This window comes from Psammomys obesus, unplaced genomic scaffold, assembly GCF_907164565.1.
Source record: "Psammomys obesus unplaced genomic scaffold, mPsaObe1.curated_primary_1811, whole genome shotgun sequence".
Classification (NCBI taxonomy): Eukaryota; Metazoa; Chordata; class Mammalia; order Rodentia; family Muridae; genus Psammomys; species Psammomys obesus.
This window is the reverse complement of record NW_026587215.1, coordinates 2,916,120-2,935,525: the sequence shown is the minus strand read 5'-3', so window position 1 is coordinate 2,935,525 and position 19,406 is coordinate 2,916,120. Positions and strand designations below refer to the sequence as shown.

General features: G+C 41.1%; 2 protein-coding genes across 5 annotated transcripts in view; both read right to left on the bottom strand.

Annotated features, from left to right (window-relative positions):
- The window catches only part of Tnrc6b (trinucleotide repeat containing adaptor 6B), a 221,872-nt gene that overhangs the window by 103,102 nt on the left and 99,364 nt on the right, over nt 1-19,406 (bottom strand). The window lies entirely within an intron of this gene.
- Nucleotides 7,516-19,406, bottom strand: part of LOC129673351 (UDP-N-acetylglucosamine transferase subunit ALG13 homolog) — a 19,299-nt gene continuing 7,408 nt past the window's right edge. The window contains exon 2 of the mRNA XM_055603111.1: nt 7,516-8,066. Within this exon, the coding sequence (XP_055459086.1) occupies nt 7,542-8,039 (498 nt within the window). The 5' untranslated portion in view covers nt 8,040-8,066 and the 3' untranslated portion in view covers nt 7,516-7,541. The remainder of the gene's footprint in view (nt 8,067-19,406) is intronic.

Here is a 19,406-nt window from a genome sequence, read left to right as displayed (position 1 = left end):
GAAAATGCTGGACACAAGGCACCCACGCTGTCCAGCCTCACTTCCTATCTAATACATCCTACACCATTTTTCAAAGTGGTTACAATTTATACTCTTGCCAGAGTGTAAGTTTTCACTGCTTCACAGGCTTAAACAAAACTTGTTATTTTAACACTTTTCAATTCCTGCCAGATTGGTGGGTATAAAGACATTCATTGTAGTTTAACTTGCATTTCTTTGGTTACTAATTAAGTTGACTTCCCAACCCCCAGTTATTCGGTCATTGAGAGTTCCTCTACTTTGAAATTACTATTTGTTTAACTTTATCTGTGTTTCCTACTCATGCTTTTTAACCATCAATTTGGAGTTACTGTAGGTGTATACACACACACACACACACACACACACACACACACACACACACACATCCTTTGTTGACCATGTGTTGAAATTATTTTCTCCTAATTTCTCTATCACTTTCATCAATGTCACTTGGTGAATGTAAGTCTTAATTAAAATGAACATAAACTGATCATTTTTCCTCTCAGTTTGCTTGTTACTGTATTTAAATGACCCCTGTTCCAAATTATAAAATCCCTTCCATATTTATTTTAGGACTAACTAACATAAAATTTCATAATTATCTCCATCTAGTTGGTTTTGTTTTGTCCATGGTGCCAGACTTGATATATACTAAGGAAATTGAAGTGATGCAGTTGTAAGCTAAGGAATACCAGAAACACCGGGCAAAGATTAGATGCCAGGAAGAGAAGATGCCCATTCCTTCCCATGACTTCAGAGGGAGAATTTTGGACTGCTAGCTTGCAAAACTATCAAGTGTAAACTTTGGATGCTCTAACCATCCAGTTTATGGTATGCTGTCTGACAGCACTGACACAAATGAAACCCACATGCAGTATTCCCAGCATTTGTTGGAAAGCCTGTTATTCCTTTGCTCCCTAATCTTTGGTGTCCTGTCACCTCTCCGGAGGGAACAGTGAGGCTAGTTCTGTCACAGAGCGACACACACACACACACACACACACACACACACACACTTGGTGGGGGGTACAAAGTCTAGACTTCCTTCTCTGACCCTGATCTGCTCCCTCCTTCACTAGAGATTTTAAGACACAATGGACTCAGCCCTGCTACCTTCATCCCTTTCCTTTCTCTCTTCCATATAAACTTTAAATTACCTTATCAAGTTTCAAAAAGGTTACTGAAATAATTAAAATGGGTTTGAGTTTCTGCACGATTTCAAGGAAAACCGACATATTTATTTACTTGTTTGGCTGGTTGGTTTTGGGGGACAGAGATCCACCTGCCTCTGCCTCCCCGAGTGCAAGGTTTATAGGTGTGTGTCACTGTGCCCAGTTCAAACTGACATCTTTAAATACTGATTCTTCTTTATTCTTGAGCTGATAAGAATTCTTCTGCTATTTAGGTCTAAATTTGGTACTTTCTAATCTTTTTATACATTCTCCATGAATGTCCTATTAAGTTGAATCTCAAACCTATTTTTCAGATCCCTTGGAATATTATTCTGTTGATTTTTATTCATTATTATTTTATCTGTGCAGCTAAGCACATGCCATGGTGTGTGTATGTGTGTGTGTGTCCTGGGGCTCAACTTACAGGCAGCTGTAAGCCACCCAATGGGTACTGGCATCTAAACTCCAGATACCTCTCAAAGAGCAGAAAATTCTTCTAATCACAGCTTCTTGACATGAATGCTGGAAACTGATCTACAGAGGGACTGGCGAGACATCTCTCCAGCCCCAATAATTAAATCTGAGAAAAGAGATAATATAGAAAATGGAGACTGTCACAAGACTACTATTTCTGAGCTTGGGGTATAGTTTTAATGTAGAGTATGTGCCTACATGTACCGCAAAACAAAACCATTTACTTGTTTCTAATAATAATTGTTTCCAGATCATCTATAATTAAATTTCTCAGTGCTTACTGGGCAGTGGTGTACATGCCTTTAATCCTAGCACTCAGGGGGCACAGACAGACAGATCTCTGAGTTTGAGGCCAGCCTGATCTACAGAGTGAGTTCTTAGGACAGCCAGGGCTACACACAGGGAAACCCTGTAAGCTAAACGACAATGTTTAGCAGTAGAGCTCAACCAAATCTCAAGCTTCCAGGCTGATGACTATTACTTTTATTTTTGAGACAGGGTTTCTCTGTGTAGCCTTGGCTGTCCTGGACTCACTTTGTAGGCCAGGCTGGCCTCGAACTCAGATCCCCCTGCTTCTGCCTCCAAAGTGCTGGGATTACAGGCGTCCACCACCATGCCTGGCTGACTATTACTTCTTTTATGAGAGACTATCACCTGACTATGCTCATGATTTTTCAGTAATTATATTACTGTATCTCGCTTTTTTAAAAAAAAAATGTAAGTCAGAATCAGCACTCCAGAGTACTGGCAACTGCCTTTTAATCAGTATCAAGCAGTCCTTTTTCATATTGGTACAAAACCATGAACTATTCACAGACACTGAGTACATTTGTTTGCTTGCTAAAACACTATAAACCCTAAACTATTATTAAGAACTAAACAGTTAAAAAAAAATTCTAACAACAGTTAAAAAATTCTACAACAAAATGCCAAGCAATGGAGAAAACTGGTACTCAGTGGCCCTGGAGTGTCAGAACAGCCACTTTATCAGCTTCTATTCAAGGAGGATACCTGAATCAGCATTACTGTTAAAACACATGAAGGGTGCTAGGGAACTGACTCAGCTGTAAGGTACTTTCGAAGCAAGCATAAAGACCTGTGTTCGGATCTCCAGCACTCAAGTAAAAGCTGGGCACCAGCACACCTGTATGTCTCCAGTGTGGAGAAGCAGGGACAGGCAGCTTCCTGGATCTTGTTGGCAAGCAAGCCTAGATGAACAAACCACCTCCAGGTTCAGTGAAACGGGGTAGAGAGCAACTATGGAAGACATCCAATGCTGATTTCAGGCCTCTACATGAACACATGTACACACATGAACATGTGCATATATCACATACAAATATGTATGCCAAGAAACACTACATAGTTTTATAATCAGTTTCAATTACATAGTTATAATCATTTCAAAATGATGATAAAAATGGAACTGGAGAACATGTGAAATAAAATTAAACAAAATTTTCTTTCACAGAGTCAATATATACACATACATACATATATGTGACATGAACGGGGTTATGAATGGAGAAGAGCTGGTCTAAAGGGAAGGAAAAAGCAACAGAAGGTACTGGGGCAAACACAAAATACTGCATGTTCTGTCTCACATGTGGACTCTAGATTTGAATATATATATATATACACACACACAGACAAACACGCAGATATAAATATATACATATATACAAGTATGTAGCATGAAAGAAAAAAGGGGGCTTTTGGGAGATAGAGGGGACAGAGAAGAATAGTAAGAGCAAGGTATATGATATACGTATGAAAATGTCTTAATGAAACCCATATTTTATATGCTAACTAAATTTTTAAGTGGCGCTGAAAGAATAGCGAAAAGAATGCAATAGACACAATACTGCTGTTTAATAAGATAAAAATGCATCACACTTTCAAAATAATAATTGATGAGAACCTTTCCTGTTAATTGCCATGATAAATGAGAACAAGGTTAGGAACCAACTACGTTTTTTTTCTCCTGTGCTATTTCAGTGAACTACTGGCATCACTATAGGAATCAAGCAATTGGCAAAGTAGACAAAGCAGCAGCCACCAGTGAGTGGAAACAATAGCAGGTGGTCTGAGAGTGGCTGAGGTTCTTAATAGCTGCAGGCAGCTCTGTAGTCAGCACAGTCAATTATTCTCCCAGAGGTCCTGAAGCCCCCACCTCCATGCATGGGATACATGCTTACAAACAATGTTGCAAACATTAAAACCCAAGTTCCACAAACTGCTCTGCAACAGAAAAGCTACTCCATCTAGTCACTTAGCACCTTCTGACTACAAGCAGGCTACAGGAAGTAAAACACCAGGTTGAGCCAGAAAAACACACTGCCTGGGCTCTGCCAATCTCTGAGGGGAAAGCAATGTGGCTGTGGAATGACTGGCTTGGCTACTGGCCACTATGTGTGTGCATGTGTGGTTTCAACCTGCATTCCTTATTTATCCTTGAGACCCATGAATAAATACTAGATGGCAACATTTCATAAGATGGACTGAATTTGCAAGTAAAGCTTACATATAAAAGTTTTTGTCCCTTTAACTACTTCTCATGATTAAAAAACAAAAAAGCAACAGTCAGAAAAAAATATTCAAAAATTCTAAGACTTTAAGATGTGGCAGCATAAGACAGTTATGGTGCTAAAGAAATGGCTCTAATGGTAAAGCACTTTCCATGTAAGCATAAAGACCCATGTTTAATTCTAATCAGCTTGTTGAAGGTTACCCAGCACTGACTGGATGTCTATAATCCAAGTGCTGTGGAGCAGAGAGAGCTGAATCCCTGAGGCTTGCTGGCAAGCTAGTCCAGCTGGAATCAGTGAGCTTTAGCTGCAGTGAGAGACCTTGTCTCAAAAAAACATGAGGTGGAGAGTGAGGAGGGCAGCTGGAGTCAACCTCTCGTCTCCACACGCACAGGCGAGCACATTCACTGACACAGGCAAGTGCTAGTGAAAGCCAAAAAACCAGTTAAACCTGAGAGGCTGAGTCTGGAGGATAGTAAATTCAAGGTCCCAGGCCTGGGCTACGTAACACAGCAAGACCTTGTCTCAGGCCAGAGACAGATAAGCAAGTAAAAGTGTTTGCCACCCAATGAAGAAAGCCTAATAAACTTGAGTTGATAACCAGAAACCACAAAAAGGTGGAGGAAAAGAACTAACTCCAACTTCTGTGAGTGTTCACACACAAAATTAATTTTCTAAAGACCTTGTCTCAAACAAAACAAAAGGTATGGCTGTGCCCACACGTCTTACCCTAGCACTTGGGAGGCTGATGTAGAAGGACCTTGACTTTGAGGTCAGCCAGGAATCCATAGCAAGGCCCTTAAAGTCCAGAAATAATAAAGTTTATTATCTCCTTTCTTTGTTACTTCCTTACTTTTTTCTTCAGATTCTCTTTTATTTATGGAGAGGCAAACAGAGGGGAGAAGTAGAGGGGTAAAGATGATGATGTTAGAGACAGGAACTCTAGATGGAAAGCTAGAAATAAGCAAGCCTGGGGAAGCAAGGTGAAAAATGAGACACACACAAAGAGCAAATGAAAGGCAAGCTTTGGGCGGAGGTTGATGCTGGCTACTATCCTCCCATCCTGTGACCTAATGGCCTCTCTGGTTTCTAGATCACTGAACCCACACAAAGATAGCCAAGGCTGGAATTTTCAGCGATTTCTAAAGGTACCTCTCAGCTGCTCCTGCCATGTGGAAAGAAAGGAAAACAAAATGAAATAAAACATCAGCAGGTAGCCTCACAGTGTGAGGTGATCTGACGAACCAAAGAGGAGATAGTGGGTCTCAAAATTTCTTAAATATAGAACTTTGTGTAACTGAAGGCCAGGGCTGTGGCTCAATGGTAACAGTGATCACCTAGCATATTTCAGCCAGGTCTTTAATCTTCAGAACTAAGAAAAACAAAAATGAAAAGCCAAGGAAAAACCGAAGGACTGCTAGAAATGTTAAGGGATGTCATAAGTGGCATTTGTTAATTAAAAACTTTTCCCAAGTCTATTTTACCAAACAATGGTACATGTTTGGATTTCCATGACATACCTGGAAGAAGACATGGTAAGACATGGGCAAAGCAAAAAAGATGGGTCATACAGCCAAAGGAGCCTGGTGGGAATCCGTTAAGGGAGCAAACTAGACCCTGGATGGGTGAGAAAGGGGGCATGCTACGTGACACGTGAGGTCTCTGTGATGCACCAGAGTGCCTGGCACCCAGCTCGAGAGCATCACTAGCTCAGGACTGAGAATGTGTTTTGTTTTGAGCTGTCACATCTATTAACAACACAGGCTGGATTAGAAAAAAAAAAAAAAAAGTTTTCATTTCTTTATTGTGTGAGGAATGTGCGCATGTGGAGGTAAAAGGTAACTTGTGTAACTCAATCCCTTCTTCTACAACATGAGTCTCCGGGCTTCGGCGAAGATAAAACACGCTTAGTAACAAACACTCTTAACCCAGCAAACCATCTCACTGGCCCTTTTTTGTTTTGGAAACATGGTCTCATTTATCCTAGACTGGCCTCCAATTTGATATACAACCAAAGACGACCCGAATTTCTGATACTTCTGCCTCTACCTCTCTGACTGCTACAGCAAGGCATAAACCAACATGCTTCATGTATACTGTTCTAGCGCTCAAACCCAGCTCTTCATCCATGCTGAGTAGGCACTCTACTACCAACTGTGCTATAGCCCAAGATCAGTGGTTGACATTTTTTTTTTTTGATGCATTGTAAATCAGCAATAACTTATAAAGCTGAACCCATTTGGCATGTAACTTGGCCTTGTCACAGTCTAAGTCCTCACCAAAACACTAATGTGTCAGGGAACGGCAGGTGGAAGCCTGTTACAGGCTATGAATTTTGAGATACAGCAAAATACATGCTCAGACGGGTGACTAGAAAAGCAAGATTCTCTTCCACCTGCAATTACTCTCTCCATTCAGGCCTCTTGTCCCTACTTTAGCACTCACTGGATAGAGGGCCAATTTAGTCACAGTGCAATGGTTTATTTATAAGTCTCAACTGGGTGCAGAAAAAGCAGTCTACCTGCAATTACAGTACCCTAAAATACGATGTTGTTGTTTTCCTAATGTAAAAGACAGGAAAAGGCAACACTCTTGCTAAAAGCTCAAAAATGAAAGGTTGGTCATTTACAATTGTAAGATAGTGTCTCATGTAGCTTAGGCTAGCCTGTACTTCTTGTGGTTTAACTTCTAGTTACTTTGGGGGTTGAATGTACTGGCACACACCTTTAGTGTCAGCAATCAGAAATCAAAGTTCTGGACCAGCCAGTGCTACATAAAAATTCTTTTTTTTTTTTTAAAACATTGTTAGCATTTCTTTTTATTATTATTCAAAAGAACATATAACTATGATTCTTATCAACTTTTTTGAATATTTTTGGTTTTGTGTTTTTGCTTTGGGTTTGGAATGTAGGGATTCTCTGTGGCCTTGGCTATCCTGAACTATGTAGACCAGGCTTGCCTCAAACTCACAGAGCTACATCTGCCTCTGCCTCCCAAGTACTGGGATTACAAGTGTGTGCCACCACTGTCCAGCCGGCTGTTTTGCTTTTTGTTTTTCTTTTTTTTTTAATAATAAAATCCATTTGAGATTTTAGGACAAAAATGTGAAGGCTACGTTTTCAAAATTAAGGACTTGCTACATATTCAAAGTTAGGAAAACCTCATAAATTTACTAAAATTAAGATTTAGACCACACTGCAATGTTTATGCCACAAAATTCCTTATAATAATGTTTTTGTAGTAAATATAATAATTTATATTGTTCTACAAATATGTATTATAAATTTATTTTTATTTAATCACATTCCATGAACTAGATTTATAGGTATTTTAAAGTGTTGAGAGTTTATTTTTGTAATCCAACAACTTTATCCAAAAATGCAGAAAATTTTTCTGGCTGGCCAGGAGAATAACATTTCAGTGTTGATAAATCCATTGACTGTAACAGCTCAAGAAGTGTGCTGCAGGTACAGTAGAAGAGATGTCCTTCTTTGTGCAGCTGCTTTGCCAATTCAAATTGATGATTGTTCATTAATTTTTCATTTACAACTACCACAAGTGGCTTGCCTTTTTCCAGACTCTCCAAACAGCTTCCAGCACCTGCGTGGCTGATGACAAGATCTGCTTGCTGAAGGTCTTCTTTCAAAGAATCCTTATACCTGTAAACATCCAGGGTGAATGACTCAGTACTGAATGGTTCGGGGACCACTGTGCCTCTACCAATTTGAAGGACGAGTCGGTTGTAACCGAGTCTCTTGAGAATCTGAAGGCTGTCGCGGGTGGCCACACAGGCGATGAGGTCATCAAAACTGGTGGTTCCGACTGTCACAAACACCTTCTTCATCGTGTGGGTTCCAGGTTCCTAAAAATTCTTTTAAAGTTTTGTAATTATCACAAATTGACATAAAAGTTGAAAGAACAGTACAAAAAACAAAAAACAAACAAAAAAAAAGCACCAAAAACGTTTGCAGACCGTTATGAATAAGTTGTCAGTTTGATGTCTATTCATTCCAAATATTTTAGTATATGTTTTCCACTGTCCCACATAACTGTAATACAACTGTCAGGCTCTAAACTAACACATATTTCTACCATTTATTCTTCAAACCCCATTCTTTTTTTTTTTTTGCTACTTTTCCAGCAGTGGCCTTCAAAGAAAAGCCCTGGGTCAGACTCCTGTGCCACATTTCATTGTCTCTTTGACTTGCTTTGACTTTTGCAGCCTAGAAACAGTTTTGAAGATTATACTCAGTTACTCTGCCCGATAACCCTCAAGCTAGGGTTTCTTCATTATTTGATTCAGGTCATACACCTTGGCAGAAATAGCACAGAAGTAATGTTGCTTGTCTTTGCATCCTAGCAGGTAACTTGGTTCTAACCTGTCCACACTGATATGTGATCAGGTATGTAGACAGTAAAGCGACTCTTCACTGTTGGTGATCAATGGGTACTTGGTGGAAAGGTACTCTGAAACTTGAATAGCCTATCCCTCTAACTGAGTTTATTCCTGAGTTCATACACAAGATTTCTTATAAAATGTGTAGATGACATTGTATAAGAACCTTAGTTTTTGTTGTTTATTCAATAGGTTTTAATTCCTAACTGTCACTTCTTAGAATTTGAAAATCAAGTTATATCAAAGTTGGCCATTGGAAGCACCATCAAACTGGATCCCACATTCTTCTGCCATGTTCCTATTATTCTTCACAAAGACTTCCTTCTTGCTAATTTAGGATGTCCTAGATTTAGCTTAAACAAAATCCTAACCCCACAATCAATCATTTCTCCAAGCCAAGATTCTTTTTGGTGTGACTGGTACAGAAGTCAAGATTCTCACTGCTACTGGGGACTGATACTATTGGTGCTTATTAAAGAGATGGTTCAGCGGTTAAGAACAATGACTGTTCTTCTAGAGGACCTGGGTTCGATTCCCAGTACTCACGTAGCAGCTCACAACTGTCTGTAACTCCAAGATCTGACACCCACAGATACACATGCAGGCAAAACACCAATGCACATAAAAACAACAACAAAAAACATGGACCCACATCAGTTCTTTTTTCCTCATAACTAAGGACCAAACTCAGGGCCTTGTACATGAACAGCAAACGTTCTACCTCTCACTTATAGTCCCATTCCTCCACACAAACATTTCCGTTTACTCTTTAAGAACACTGTAGGGGCCATTCGAGTTGTCTCTTCAATGGTTTCTGTAAGATTCTTCTGTACAGTGAGAGCTGCTGACTCCCAGTAAATTGAACATGCTAATTTATGTTTAACTAGTCTTTCACTGCTGTTACTAGCACAGGTCCCAGAGATGCCTCCACCGCTCTTGGGTTCTGACAGGCCACACCACACTTTCCTATGTGAAGACTTCCCCAGTCTATGAACTCTGTCTAGGCCTCCTGCACTCTTCTTCTTTACTAGCATTTAGGACTGAACTACTCAGAAGGGGAAAAAAGAAAGAGAAGAGCACTTTTAAAGTTAAAAGAAAAACTCACTAATAAAGCAAAAGAAAAATAAATGATATCCATTAAACTTAAACTTGTGATTGTTTAGAGGCAAACTGAAGTTCACGTCTGCATCATCTATGAAGAACAGGTTTGCTAAGTAAATTAACAGTATAAACAAGCTTGTAACCCAGATATTTAACCTACTTAAGGAAACTAATTGTTTTTCAAGCACTTTAAAAATCACCGGGCATGTACTGGCCTTTAATTATTGTCTAATTACAAATGATTTCTATTTTCTTCATTATAGCTTTGATAAACCCTATTTGATTACATTTTAAGAGTGGCAACTTAAGCCTGATACTGTTAAGATCCTTTAAAAATGTTCATTACTTAGCTTGGTTTTATAATTAATCCTCTGAAATAAAGTTTGTATGTGTTTTTTTTTTTAAACCCACCAGTGAATTCTCTCTCCTCTTTCTCTCTGTCACTAATCTGACATGCAACTAAAAACAAAAAAAAAAAAAGAAATGCTTTCAATGCCCACACAAGACCATTTGAGGCGTCTTTGTGCATGTCAGCAGCACAAGCTTCCTCCTCCCAATATTCACGTGAATGCAGTGAAGATGGTACCCATAAAGCTATCACTACCCTCAAGGCTTATTGGTTCCTACTAGTTGCATCCTTATTTTATCTAAGACATACCATTTCACAAAACAGGATTTTGCCTCCAGACCATGAGATTCAATCTCGGTGATGGCTTTTACGTATTAATACTTCAACTTCTCCTGAAAAATATTAGGATTTTTCATCTGGTAGATATCATATTTTTAAAAACCACCAGAGGCAAGCAATTTAAAAATCAAAGGACAGCTAAGATAGTTCAAGCACATAATCTCAACAGAAAACACTTGGATCTGGAATATATCTAAAAACTGCAAGCAAATAATGCTAGATGATATGCTTGCTTTCTATTTTCAATATTTGTCTAAAGTTTCTTGGAAAGTTTTTCTTTGTTGTTTCTTTTAAAGCCATGTGATCACAAATAGTAGTTCATATCTGCAATCTCTAGGAGGCAGAGACAATATTATGCAAGTTCAAGGCTAGTCTAGTTTACCAGGGGAGTTCTGGGCCAGCCAATGCTACATAGCAACAGAAGACTGTGTCTCCAGAAAAGGGCATGACACACATGTAAATTTTTTTTTTTTGTTAGAAAAATAGAAGAGTGGCATTCCTTCAAAACTGCCACAAGAAAAAAAAGAAAAACACCCAAGTATTAAAAATATTAAAAGAATGCACACAAAATTCAGAGGTACCAAAAATAACCACTGTGGCCTCCACAAACCATTCTTTCTCCATTTCAGGTTGCTAAGGCCTGACCAGCTTCTAGGTAAGATTTAAAGGTGTCTCCCAGGGCTCACAGAGAGTCTAGTGGCAAAGCACAGGCCTCAGGTACAAATGAAAGCACAGGGCTGCAGACTAACTTCCTTATACAACAGCCAGGTCCATGAGTTCTCCAGAAGGGCCTGGTCAAGCCAATAACCACAAAGGAGCACTCTCCCTGAACAGTACATAGGCTTCTGTTGGGAAAAACGAAGAGCCCAACTTAGGATACAGTCAGCCCTTGGCTGTTAGTATCTGTGGGAACTGGTTCCTGCACCAAAATCCAAGGACACTCAAACTAAGACTGAGCGTAGCATTTGTGTGTGACCTATGAAGCAGTATTTGCACATAGCCTATGTTCAGTACATCCTCCTGCATGTGCTTCAAGTCATCTCCAGATCACTTACAATACCTGGCATGATGTAACTACTACGCAAACTGAATAGCTGTCTTACTGTATTGTTTAGGAAATAATGATTAAGAACAAAAAGCTCTGCACACGCTCAATATAACTATTCATTTATTCTCCATGGTTAAGTAAGGCCACCTATGTACTGCTGTCTCAAGAGCAGACGGCGCCTGGAGTGGTGATGCCTTTAATCCTAGTACTCCTGAGGCAAAGGCAGGCATATCTCTGAGTTCAAGGCCGGCCTTGTCTACATAGCAAGCTCTAGGACAGCCAACGTTACATAGTTGATACCCTATCTTAAAGAGTATAGAAACATATTTTAAAGCATAGAGGGGAACAGTCCCTGGTCCCCTTCCACATTCTTCTAAATATTTCTTTTATAGAATAGCAGGTCCAGAAATTTTAAGAAGCCACTGAAAGCTACTTGGCCTGCAATAGTCCTCTCCAACCGCCTTCCCACATCACGGAATATCAGTGCTTAAGAACCCAAACTCAACAGCCAAGGCTGCTGGGATCACTTCCTAAGTAACCACTTATTTATGCTATGTAAAGGCCTGTCAGAAACAGCCTGCCTGGTTCACAGAACAATCACAGAGGAAGCACCTGAGCTTGTCCTTCCCATGGATGAAGTTCTGCCTCCTTCTTTCCTATTCTTTCAGGCTATCGTATACTAGTGGTTTTTAATTTATTCTTGGCCTAAGCACCCATGAACATGTCCACACCCATACCACTAGTTATCCTACGCTACCTTTCCAAGCAGATCTTCTTTGGACTCAGATAACTTCAATTGTTTTTCATCTTGACACACCAGCAGAGAACCCTACACGTCCATAGCAATTACCAGTAGAGGCTGCTCCCGCCTCAGCGGGGCTTTGGAGCTGGCAGAGTGTTCTTTCTTTGTCTTTTTCTTGCCTCCTTTTCCACTTAACACTTCACCTCCTATTTAACAGAGCCAGTGAATCCCCCCAAAGAAGCCTCCCCCCAGTAATCTTTCCCTGGTTCCAAACTACATTTCTCTCTAGGGCTAACTGGTCCCATGCCCAGGTCTTTCCTCTGACTCACTCTCTCCTGTGCTCAGATTAATGACTTCAGGATTTACTTTTATTATTCTTTTATGTGAACATGCGTGCACATGTTTGCTTAAATACACACAGAATCCAGAAGGTGGTACTGGATCTGCTGGAGTTGGAGTTACAGGCGGTTGTGAACCACACAATGTGAGTGCGGGAAGCTGAGCCCAGGTCTTCTGAGAGAGTAGCAAGCCTTCTTAATGGCTGGGTCATCGCTCTAGCTCCAGGTTAGCAACTTTAACAAGTGCCCTTTTAAGATACAGGCTCTATTCATGGGTGATGGACAGACAGATACCTTTGGTGCCTTTAGACCTGTCTACTTTCTTTCTTAGAGCTTTCCCATTCATAAGAATAAAAGTCCAACAAGGGTTGGAATTTTTAAAAATTCATTTCTGCTCACAGTTTCATCCATAGATACTAGCATAGCTCCCAGCATGCATACAACACTCAGTAAACACTGATGAGTGTAAGTCATCCTGGATTCGCTTACCCACTCAACAACACCGTGAACTCACTGGTGTTGGAGGCTATGTAGCTGCTAGGTAACAGAACAAGTTCTGGTTCTGAACCTGCTCAAAGTAATGGCAAGAAGAGCAGAGTGTGGAATACAAAAAAGTGGCAAGCATGATGAGCAATGGGTCCCAGGAGCATCCGAGCATTAGGGGCTCACCTTGCCGTACCCCTAGACGCTGGGGTCATTCTTTCTTCCTCCAACCCCTTCCTGTCCGGGCTTCTCTTGCACCAGCCTCTCCCCTGTTCCTACCAGTCTCCTCGTAGAAGCTGAGAGCTCCCAACCTTGCTCTAGCTCCAGTACCTTCCTTTGTCTTAGATCACATTACCCATCCAGCACATGTAAAACATGTCCAAAGCTTAATGTACACCTCTTTCCCCAGATCACAGCTTGCTTCCTTCCCTGGCCTGGGGTATGTACAACCCAGCCCTATCCTTACCCTCTCCTGTAGACTATACCTCACAAGAGCCTCTAGAAAATGGTCTTTCCATCTTTCTAGCCACTGCCCAGCCACTCCTCTTGCTTTTTCACTTGTCTGTCCATAATCTCTCCCCTTCATCAGATCCTCAACATGGACATCAGTTCAGGCAAGCTAAGTTTTTAAAAACCTGCCTTCTTTAAAATCCAGGGTTTTTCTTAAATTGTAAAATGCACCAAAACACATCTCTAGGTGGGTGAGGTGATGTATGCCTGCAATCTCAGCACTCAGGGGACTGAGGTAGGAGAGTCACAAGTTTCAGCTGCCTTGGACTACAGTGTGTTCTAGGGCGGCCTGAGTGTTAAGACCCTATGTCAAAAAGCAAGTGGGGCAGGGGAGAGAAACACTCTAACCCACTCTTCCAGTCCTCCAGATAGCCAATGCTGAATCCCACAAGCACCCCACCCACCTCCTTAACTCTTTCCCTTAGGACAGTTCTTCCTCTGCTTGAAATGCTAGTGAAAACAAAAAATGAGAGCCAACAGTATGCTAAATACTTTAGAACAAAACTCTTATGTAACCCCTAGAGCAACTTCCTGAGGTGTCACTGCCCCAGTAACTTAGGAAAGCTGAGACACACAGAAATGTGACTTGCCCAATCTTGGGCTAACTGCACATACTGCAGCCCTGACTTCAGAACCTCATTTCTGTTTAGCTACTGGAAAGGCTCATGCAGTAAGATTTTAAGTTTAAGGTCTTTATGATAAGCAACACCGCTGCAAGTGGCTGATAGTGTCAAAATGGCAGGAAGGCGAGCTTGCTGGCTGAATTACTGGAGTGAAGTGCACCAAGAAACATTTTATCTTTTAGAGGGATATAGGGACAACTAATGTGGAACTGCCAGAATTAAGGTCTTTGTCATTTCAAATGTAGCAGTGGAAGACAGAAATTAAAATTAAAACGTAATATGTTGTAAACTCTGCCATGCCAATATCTATAATTCATTAAGGATGACAAGCAGGCTAGCTAAAGCATACATAAGGTTCAGTCTTTAATCCTAGCACTCAGGAAGCTGAGGCAGGAAGAAACTAGGAGCCTAGCTAGCCTGGGATACAGAGCAAAACCCTGTCTCAAAACCAAAACTGCGTTGGTAAAAAGGCTCAGGTATCAAGGCTTGCTATTAAGCCTACCGACTGAGCTGGATCCCCAGAACCAACAAGATAGAAGAGAGGGGGACCTCCCTTATCAGTGGACTTGGGGAGGGGCATGTGTGAAGAAGGGGGAGGGAAGGTGGGTTTAGGAGGGGAGGAGGGAGGGTTTTTTGTGGGGAGACAAAGTGAATAAAGTGTAATTAATAAAAAAAAATTAAAAAAAGAGATAGAAGAGAATCTCCTCCTCCAAGTTGTCCTCTGACCACACATGCACACTATGGCAGGCATGTATGCTTGCCTGTGTACACATACACAAACAAACAAATGAAACCAAGTCTGCAGTATTGGTTTTATAACCTACTTGCCACTTTCACATAATCACTATAAGCACACACCTCACTGAATCAGATAAACTTTGCTATAGTATAAGTAAATAAACAAACACACAAATAAATAAGGAAAGCAAGCAAGCTAGCTTTGCCATGGTTTCTTCACTTAGTTTCGTCTAGATTCTACTTGCTTGGTAAATAATGGGGTTCATTTTTCCCCACTTTTGTCTTACACAATGTAAATGGTTATCTGCTCATACTTTATTCAGGGAAAACAAAGTAATTGTGATACATCTTGAGTTCATCTGTAATTAAGGTGCAGTTGCCAAATGTTGATCTTGAGTATCTATGCTGACCAATAAGAGGGAAGGGAAAAGAGCAAACAGTGTAGGTTTCTTTACATTCCTATATCACAAATCTATATGCAATTTAATGAAATGCCTCTTAGTCCGAGACTACCCATACATTTACTATGTTATTGTTATTATTATTATTTACTTTAGGATGATGGTAATAGTGGTGCGTTTTACTTGGCAACTTTATACCAGTGACTCATGTTGGAGCTTAACATGCCCTTCCCCATCCCTCCGTCCGCTTCTCTTTCCCTTCCCTTTGTTTAATTATTTTTGCAGCAATACTCCTGCTTCAGCCTCTGGAGTACTAGGATTACAGGCATGAGCCACCACTCAAAATTGTCTTATTTAAAATTCCTGTTCAACAGCCAGGCAGTAGTGGTACACACCTTTAATCCTAGCACTCAGGAAGCAAAGGCAGGCAGATCTCTAAGTTTGAGGACAGCCTGATCTACAGAGTGAGTTCCAGGACAGCCAAGACTACACAGAGAAACCCTGCCTTGAAAAACCAAACCAAGAAGAAACAAAACAAAAAAAATAAAAAATATGAGCACTTAAAATATCACTTATACTCTGCCTATGCACTGTCATTATAAACAAAGTCAGCCTACAGCAACCAAAGGTTAGTTTAATGCAGCATAATTGAGAGGGCCCCTCCTTGCGGAAGGCACACGCAGAACTATTAGTACCACCACCACCAACAACAACAACAAACTAGTGAAGAAAAATGAACAGTCATCTTGAACATATCTGAAGGCAGACTGTCTTCAGAGATGAGGTGTCACGAAATTTGGGAAAGGTGGCAATGGTGTCTTCTCTCTTCCCAAAACGATGGCAGTACTTTCTGCAAGGTTTTCCAAGAATATACACCAGTAGGGATTTAAGAAGTGTTTCCTACCCAAATTTCTTTGAAAATATGGCTGGGAGATGCAGCACCCCTCTTAGCTATCAAAAATCCATGGATGCTCACTCATAAAATGATGTACTTGTGTATAACCTACATACATGCTCACACATCCTAGTAAACCACCTTCCCTTTAACTATCAGCCTTCCCTTTAACTATCAGACTATTAAAAACAAGGCACTCTAGGGAGTTGTGTTCACCAGAAAGCCCAGGCTGAGAGGGAAAATGCTAAAGCCTGTGGCTAGCCAGGTGGGAACTTATCTCCTACAAAGAGATTTCACACAATACTAGCCAACCAACCTTACAGCAGAGACTGAGATGAAGGGTCCTGGCCATGACTGCTTAACTATGCATACCTGTGGCCTTTTACCTAGACCTAAACCTCATCGCAGCACCCCAGAAGAGGGGCTGTGGATGGGAGAGGTCACGGAATCTCTTTGTCCCTCCTTTCAATGTGCCCACACTGAATGAATCTACACGGCATAAAAAGCACAGCAATTGTTTCTGTAAGCAAAACAGTAGAAGAAACAATGGCATGGAGAGGCAGCTACTAAGCACAAACCCGCTGCTCTGGACTCCTGAAAGGCAGCAATCATTTGCTGGGTTTCCAGCCTTATAGAGTAAAAGGCTTTATTTAAGTCCACCACTACATAATTTGAACAAAGGCATAAATAAATGCTCTTCTAAAGGAAAACAAAATTATAAGAGATTATTCTCCACATTGATTTTAAAAACACAAAGGGCTGGGTATAGGAGACCTTGCCTGTAATTGAGGCACTTAACAGTATCTTACGCCAGGAGTTCAATAAGAGGAGAGCCTGTCTTTTAAGAAAAAAAAATTAAAGTAAAACAAACTAATATTTAATAGCAGATACCCTAAACTCTTACAGGACACTCGGAAAAAATAAGCTCTTTTATGTCAACTGATAGGAAAATTGTGCAGAGCTACGCATGGTGGTGCATGTCTTTAAGCCCAGCACCAGAGAGGCAGAGGTAGGAGGATCTCTGAGTTCAAGGCAGCCTGGTCTATATAGCAAGTTCCAGGACATCCACACTTACACAGAGACACCCACCTCCTTCTCAAACAACAACAACAACAAATAACACATACACACACACACACACACACACACACACACACACCAAAAAATAAAAAATAAAAATAAGAGTAAGCAAAGAACAATTTCTAGTGTGAACAAGATTTGGTTCCATCATTACTGATCATTACTTAGGAGCTCTGCATGGTTAGCAGCTATCAAGCTGCTCAAGTCTCTGAACCTGCTTTTATAAACCTTAATTACCCATCTCCAGTAAATATTAGTTCTTTCTTCTGATCCAGGTACCTCTACCAACTACCATTCTCTTGACCTTCATTAAAACACTGCTTTAAATTTGCACTTTGTGTACTCTGGTATGCCTTTTCACATGTAAGGGTACAAGATTGGCCTCTTCCATTCTCAAAGTTTACCGACAGGCTAGGCCCACAAGTGTTCGGAGGAGTACTCACCCTGGGAAAGGCTGTGCTAGGTGAAGCCATTTGGGAAATTCAGAAGCACACAGCACCACAAACGGCCTGCTTTGCTTTGCATAACCTTCAAGTGGCTACTTCAGCATCCACTGCAGCAACAACATGTGGCTGGTGCCGCTCAAACGCCATTTCGTACAAACACTGACAGTTATCTGCCTTACTGCAAAAATTTCCTATGCTAGGGAAAGACTACTTTTTCCTGAGAAAGTAGTAAGTTTTATGGAATCTAAATACAGACCAACTATTTCCAATGAAAATGTTATATTCAAACTGCAATGTGTTCTAACTGTAAAGTACACACCAGATTTCAGACTCAGTATGAAAGAAAGTAAGACATTTCACTAGGTTTAGAGCAATTATACATTAAAATAATATTTTACACATACTGGGTTAAACAAAACAGTGTTCAAATTAATTTCACCCTTACATGTTTGTCTTCTATCTCCCCTGAACTGTGCTGGCATCATATAACAATTCCCCAACTGTTCCTGCTGGAGCACCTCTCAACACCAGCTTGGGAACAGTGCCATTACCAGATACCTTCTTTCTGGTCCAGCATCTGAAACTGCTGGCCACTCCCACCATGAAGTGAAAAGTCCTTCCCTCCTCCTTGGTGTCTATGACTGTCCGCCTTTCTCTGAATTCTTCCCAGGTCCTCTTTCTCTTCCTGTCCCCACTCCTTTTCTTTTCTGTTGTTTAGGTGAGGGTGACCTCAGCCACTGTCACTTCAACACGGAAGCTATCCAACTCCTCTGCATTCTGACTTCATTCCCAGGCTGCAGCTCCACGGGGCCAGTTTTCGGCCAACAGTTCTATCTCAGGGCCTACAATTTCCTCAACTCTCTATGCCAGGTGAGATTCACTGTATAGAGGACTCTGATCATTCACCTGGGAAATCTAGAGCCTGCCCTTTTACAGTCCCAAAGTCAGGCTCATTTAGAGCAAGGCCTTTACACCACAGTCCTTTCACCAAACTCTTTTCTTCTTCCTTTTTTTCTTAGATAGGGTTTTTCTGTGTAACCCTGAATGTCCTCCTGGACCTCAGAGATCAGCCTGCTGATAATATTTACACATACTGGGTTAAACAAAACAGTGTTCAAATTAATTTCACCCTTACATGTTTGTCTTCTATCTCCCCTGAACTGTGCTGGCATCATATAACGATGCCTCCTGCATGCACCACCACCGCCAGGCTCACCAAACTCTTGTAATTGGCCTACAGGATTCCAAATCCTCTCCCACCAACTCCCTTATACTATCCTCTGTGCCTACAGTTGTTTCCTCTGTCACCAAGCTTACAGATCTCGCTATTCATGGCCTAAGAGCATTGTGAACTGCTCAGCAGGCACCCAGTTCCTCCTTACCTCACCAACCTTCAACCAGTCTTGTACAGCCTTGCACCCTGCTCCTTCAAGCTATAATGGCCAGCCTTCAAAGTTCCCTGAGCCCAATTTTGCCCAACCTTAAGGCTCTGCTTCTATGTAAAGTCCTCACAGAGTATTCCCAGATCAGCCCAGTTCAAGTCAGTGTTCCTCCTCTCTCAAATGCTCTTGTCTGCCAGGGTTGTGCACAGCTTTGATCCCAGTACTCCAAGGCAGGGGCAGGCAGATCTGAGTCCTTTTAAAATTTATTTTTGTCTTCCCCTACTCCCACCCTGAGACAGGGTTTCTCCGTGTAGCCTTGGCTGCCCTGGACTCACTTTGT